This window comes from Petaurus breviceps, unplaced genomic scaffold (assembly GCF_028583685.1).
Source record: "Petaurus breviceps papuanus isolate PSGF00001 unplaced genomic scaffold, PetGlider_PUasm1.0 673, whole genome shotgun sequence".
NCBI classification, from domain to species: domain Eukaryota; kingdom Metazoa; phylum Chordata; class Mammalia; order Diprotodontia; family Petauridae; genus Petaurus; species Petaurus breviceps.
The window spans coordinates 859981-866192 of record NW_027186448.1 but is presented as its reverse complement, the minus strand read 5'-3'; the positions used below and the strand labels follow the sequence as shown (position 1 = coordinate 866192).

Below are 6212 nucleotides of genomic sequence, written 5' to 3'. Positions count from 1 at the left end.
GGGAATCGAGCAGAGGACGCTAGGTGTGGCGGGCCAGGAGAGGCGGAGCCATCCGGAGGCGGTGGAATTGTCTCACGCGTCACCGCGCGTCGCAGTGCAAAGGGAGTTGGGGCCCAGCAGGAACCGGAAGTGGTGGGTGACAAAGGACCCCCCCACACACACACACACTTCGTCCCACCCCCGGCCACCCGCCGTGGTTCTCAGGTACGCACGCGCACAGCCGGGGTGTATTTCTGGTGAGTCCTGGGAGCGGTGTCCTGAGATAAGCGCGGGGAGGGGGCAGAATGAGTGTTGGGAAAGTGGGGAGATCCCAGGTTGGAAAAAAGAGTCTTCAGGCGGAAGCGGGAAGTGGGTGCTCCCTGGCCTAACTCGGAGCCCCCACCCCGCCCCACAGATGACTGTCCACAACCTGTACTTGTTTGACCGAGATGGGGTTTGCCTGCACTACAGCGAGTGGCACCGCAAGAAGCAGGCGGGGATCCCCAAGGAGGAGGTGACACGCAGGATACAGGGAGGGAGGGAATGCTGCACCACAGCGTGCTCTCCTGGACCCTTGCCCTGGCCCCCCAACACTTCCCCAACCCCTCACATTCTGGGCAGTGCGGCCTGGTGAAAAGAACCCTGGGTTTAACTCACTGTTCAGACCTTGGCCACTTCATTTCTCCCATTCCCTGCCTTAGTTTCCTTTTATGAAATTAATTTTTCTGGGCCTCAGCTCCCTTCTCTGTAATATGGACAAAATATTGTCCTGTCTCCTTCCCGCCCTCCCCCCCTCCCCCTTGCAGAGATGTGGTGAGGAAAGCACTTGATTAGTACTGCATAAATGCGAAATGTTTGTTATTATTTCCTGCTCCTGTCAGGAGTACAAGCTGATGTATGGAATGCTCTTCTCCATCCGATCTTTTGTCAGCAAGATGTCACCTGTGGACATGTATCCTAAGGGTGGGAATGGGTTTTGGGCTTCTGGGACTCAAAGAAAAAAGGATCCTGGAAGGGAAGTTGGCTGACCAACTCTCAACAGATTTTGAGATAGTATTATTTGACTTAGCAGATGGAACCAAATAGAAAAAAAAAAGTGTTGGAGCTGGGAGGGAAAAGATATAGCATTCTAAAGCACTTCATTAAGACAGAGGGTATTTTTTGGGGGGATGAATGTAGCATGAGTCAAGGATGGGAGTAAAAGTAAGATATTTCTCCACTCTTCTCCAAAATTCTTGAAAAAGTGGGTATTTTTTGGAAGAAGATTTTGGTTCTAATCCTGCCTCAGACATGTTGTAACTTTGTGACCATCAGGAAGTCTCTTAATCTTTTAGTACCCAGGCAACTCTAAGATAATAAATTACAGGATAATTACAAGTTTTCATCAATGTAGAAAGTTTCTACATTGTAGAAACCTACATTGTAGTACCTATAGCAATAAAATCATAGGTCCAGATCAAATGTGTTCCTTAACATCTATTCTGCAGGAAAGATGGATTCCTGGCCTTCCAGACAAGCCGCTACAAGCTCCATTACTATGAGACACCCACTGGGGTCAAGGTTGTAATGAACACAGATCTGGGTGTAGGACCCATTCGGGATGTCCTACACCATATCTACAGTGGGGTCAGTGTTCTCTCTCTCCTTCCCCTCTCAACATCTCCAAGTTCCCTTATACTCTTGTGGACTCAGCTCAAGATTCTCCATTATGTTGGTTCTCTGTAGCATAAAAATCTGAAAAAATGATCAATCAATAGAACATTTATTAAGCATCTACCATGTGCCAGGAATTGTGTACACACAGTGCAAAGACAAAAATGAAATGATCCTTGCCTTCAAAGAGCTTACAATCTGACTAGCAAAAGGTCTCCAGCAAGTCAGGCAGATCATCTATAAAGGAGACATTGGGTATGCAAAGCACAGGATTCCTATGGGATAAAATTGTAAGCTGAACCAGTAGAAGGAATCCCCATGTCAATGAGACCCCAAATACTAGGATACACTGAAATACTGAAGTATAACAGGGTTTGGTCATAACATACTTTGAAATTATGAAATTTCATTGGGATAGGTACTCCCTCTATAAATTGTCATATGTCCACACCTTAGTAGATGTTTTCTTATGAACTGCTATAGCCAAAGAGTGGTATCATTTGGTAGCCAGACCACTCCAGAATTAGTGAGGCTTGTCCTCATCTCAGACATACAGTCCAGCTGCTACTCGGAACCTTTCCAGTTTGGTAGCAGAATGTGTGTTTTGCTGGCATAGCTTCTAGAAATGAGGCTTCAGAGTAGGACTTCAGTGGAGTTTGATCATAACATATTAATGACATAATTGCAAAATGTTGGTCAAGATTGGTTGAAAGTTGGCGATTAATTAAAAACAAGGAGTTTCATTTTTGTCTTTGTACTATATACAATTCCTGGCCTATCATAGGTGCTTTGTTGATTGATCGTTTTTTCCATATTGGTACCAGGTAGTTTTTGTGCTATCTATTACTCCTATCCCTGACCACATGACCAATCTCCCATTCCAATCCATCAATCAACAAGTATTTATTAAGTGCCAGACACTGCACTGGGTGTTGGGTATATAAATATAATACAGTCTCTACACTTTTACACTATACTAGGTAGAAACAACCCATACACAGATAAGGATATAAGGGACATACTTAGTTTTACAAAGTGAATATACAGTGAATGGTAGGGGCAGGAATAGTAGTTCCAAGACGTGGGAATGAGAAAAGGCACTCCAGGAATAGGGGAATAACCTGTCCAAAGGATAGAATATTGTATACAGGGAGTAGCAAGCAGACTTGTTTGACCTGCCCTGGCCCCCCAACACTTCCCCATCCCCTCTCCCTCTTTGACTAGCACATAGAGTATGTGGGTGTAATCAGCCAAGGAAGAGAGGCTGGAGCCAGATTGTAAAGGGCTAAACAGAGGAGTCTGTATTTAGCTTTAAGGCAGTGTGGAGCAATTCAAGCTTCTGGAGCAGAGGATGTCTGTTATGATTAGGCTTTAGGAATATCATTTTGGCAGCTGTGTAGAGAATTAGAAAGATGTCGAGTGGAAATAACAAGACTTGGCAACTAATATGAATGGGGTGAATGAAACTGAAGAATTGAAGGTGACTGTTGGGTAGTAAACCTGGGTGGTTGGAACAGTGGTGATACTTTCCCCGGAAAGTGGGATGTAAAGAGAAGGGGTGCATTTAGGTGGAAAGATAATGAGTTCTGTTTTAGACATTTTGAATTTGAAATGCCTATGTGACAGACATCTAGCTGAAGATGCCCAGCAGGCAGTTGCTATTCCAGAGTTCTTTATTGCTAAATCCATTGGCTTTTTCTTTTCAGTCCACATTTGTCTTGACCTCTGCAGTATTTGATTCTGCTAACCATCCATTCATTCTAGATACTTTTCCCCCTGGTATTCATGACACTGCCCTGTTGTGGCTCCTTTCCTGCCTGTTGGACCATTGCTTCTTGGTTTCCTCTTCAGAGTTATCATCCATATCCTATTTCCTGTGCATGGATATGCCCCAGGGCTCTGACCTGAGCTCTCTTTTCAATACACTTTTGTTGATCATTCTTTTTACTCCAAAAATCTACACAGTCAGCCTTTATCTCTCCCCTTAGTTCCAGGCTCATATTACCAGTTACCTGCTGGAAATTTCCACCTGGATGTTCCAAAAGCATTTAAACTCAATATGAACAAAACAACTCATTATCTTTTCCCCTAAACCTCCTAACTTCCATGTTTCTGTTGATAATATTACCATTCTTCTAGTTACCTGGAACCTTGCAACCTGGAAGTCAGTCTTTACTCCCATAGACATCTGAAACCCACTATGCCCAAAACAGTTTGGAGGTTGCATCAAGGACAGATAATGGGGTTAATAATAATACTGTTTTATGACATCTTTTATGCCATTTTTTGCATATAGGACATTATTTGAAGTATTGCAGCCTGTGTGCAAAACCCTATGATGTTACATGCAGGTCTCAGTGCTCTGAGCTAGTACTTGACCCCTAACATCAATTCCTGAGATAGTCTATTTACCGTCAGTCAACAAGTATTTTTCAGGTGCCTACAATGTGCCAGTAGTACTAGTGGCATAGAGTGTAGGGTCGTGGAGTCAGGAAGACTCATCTTCCTCATTTCAAATATGGACTTAGATATTTACTATCTGGATGACTCTAGGCAAGTCACTTGACCCTGTTTGCCTTGGTTTTCTCTCTGTAAAATGAGATGGAGAAGGAAATGGCAAACCACTGCAGCATCTTTGCCAAGAAAACCCCAAATGGGATCATGAAGAGTTAGACACGACTGAACAACAACACCATGTACCAAGCACTGTGCAAGGTGCTGGGAATTCAAATATAAAAGTGAAAACAGTTCTTACAAAATAGTCTGCCTTTAAGGAGACCACCCATTCATACATGTGTAAGTAGACAGAATATATGTAAAGTAAGTGCAAGCTAATGTCAGTGAAGGAGCCCTAGCATCTGGGGTGGGGTGGGGTGGGGGGATTAGGAAAGGTCTAATGTAGGAGAGATTCCCTTAAGCAGAGGTGATGAGACAGTGTATACCATGCTTGGGGAACAGCCTGTGCAAAAGGAGATGAGAGATTCAGTGTCCTAAGATACAACCTAAAGTGACCAGAGAGCCAAACTCATGAAGAGAAGTAATGTGGAATCAATCTGGAAAGAATGTGAATTCCAAAAAGTTTGGTCAGACCTGTATGGATAGATTGGAGAGGAGGAAAATACAAGATTGTTGTTCAGTTGAGGCTGGATTGGAACTCAGGTCTTCCTGACTACAGACTTGGTATTGCATCTGCTAGGACACCTAGTTGCTCCAATAAGAAGGAAGTATTTGCAGATCCTATACTTGATTTCATGCCGCCATGATGGGGGGGGGGGGGAATGAAAGGAAGGGGAGAAAATTTGAAACTCAAGGAATTGTGGAACTGAATCTTGTAAACTAAAAGTAAACAAACAAATTAATAAAGACAAAAGAAAAAAGAGATAAAGAGGCCAAACAATTAAGAGCCTAACATAATAGTCAGGTCTCCAGAGGTGATGAGGGCCTGAACTACAGTTATGTAGGTAGAGAGAAGAGAATGCATTGGAGAGATAATGCAGAAGCTGGAATGGGCAAGACCAACTAAGTGGATGTTAAGGACTTGGGAGGGTGAAGAGGAGGATGTCTTCAAAGCTGTGAACTTGGGTGACTAGAAAGATGGTGGTACTATCTGCATATCATTCATATGGTACTAATGATAACATCTGTATTGGAGTGGGTGGTTCCCCAGGTCTCCCCACAATCCCTCAAAGCCCATTGACTGCTTTGGCCTCCAGCCCACATATTTTCTCCAAGTTCTCAGGGTGTCTAACTTTATTGTATTTGAACCTGAGTTCAAAGCTTCCCTCAAACATTTTCTATCTCTGACCTGAGCAAGTCACCTAATATCTGTCAGCCTCAATTTCCTCATCTGTAAAATGGGGATAATAATAGCACCTACATTCCCAGGGATATTGCAAGATCATCAGCATTATTATTATACCTGGGGCATGGGGAGTGATATTTCACTTCCTACTCCCACGATTTGGGGAGAAGTGAAAGTTAAGAGGGAGCAGAGAAAGAGAGCATATAGAAAGAATGAGGATTTAAGGGTGAAAGAACCTTAGCCTTTTCCTTCCTCTCTGTCGCCCCTGACTTGTCTCCCCCCCCCCCCCCCACCTTCTTCTTCCATAGCTGTACGTGGAGTTGGTGGTGAAGAATCCTCTGTGCCCACTGGGTCAGACTGTACAAAGTGAACTTTTTCGCAGTCGGCTCGATGCCTACGTTCGATCGCTTCCTTTCTTCTCTGCCCGGGCCGGCTGAGAACGGCATTCCTCTAGAACTGCATCTGTATTCATTCTGGATCTCCCTGTTTGCTTTCATCACCAGAAGAACCTTCCAATCCTCCCCAGCGCTGCTCCAATCCCTATGCCAAAGTGGCTACTTGAGGAAACCCAGGACTGAATTCCCCTCCAGACTCTTCCACCTCCAGTTGTCCTTTGCTTCTGATACTCTAATCCCACCCACTCAACGCCTACCTCCCTCCCGTCCCCTTTCTTGCTGCTGTATTGAAAATAGAGAATAAAACTTTCACTTGTCTGATGTCCCTGGGAGCGTTTTTACTTAAGGCAGGGTGTTTTGCGAGGCTAGAAGTACCAAACACA

General features: G+C 44.3%; 1 protein-coding gene across 2 annotated transcripts; it reads left to right on the top strand.

Moving 5' to 3' along the window:
- The first annotated feature begins 62 nt into the window (after positions 1–62).
- On the top strand, positions 63–6150 carry TRAPPC1 (trafficking protein particle complex subunit 1). Of its 2 annotated transcripts, none has more exons than XM_069104102.1 (5): positions 63–204; positions 395–493; positions 861–931; positions 1467–1605; positions 5743–6150. In XM_069104102.1, exons 2-5 carry the CDS (start codon positions 395–397, stop codon positions 5869–5871), a joined length of 438 nt encoding a protein of 145 aa, XP_068960203.1. In that variant the 5' UTR covers positions 63–204; the 3' UTR covers positions 5872–6150. The 2 variants fall into 2 exon arrangements, with proteins under 2 accessions (XP_068960203.1, XP_068960202.1); XM_069104101.1 differs by having other exon boundaries at positions 87–236.
- Positions 6151–6212: the final 62 nt, after the last annotated feature.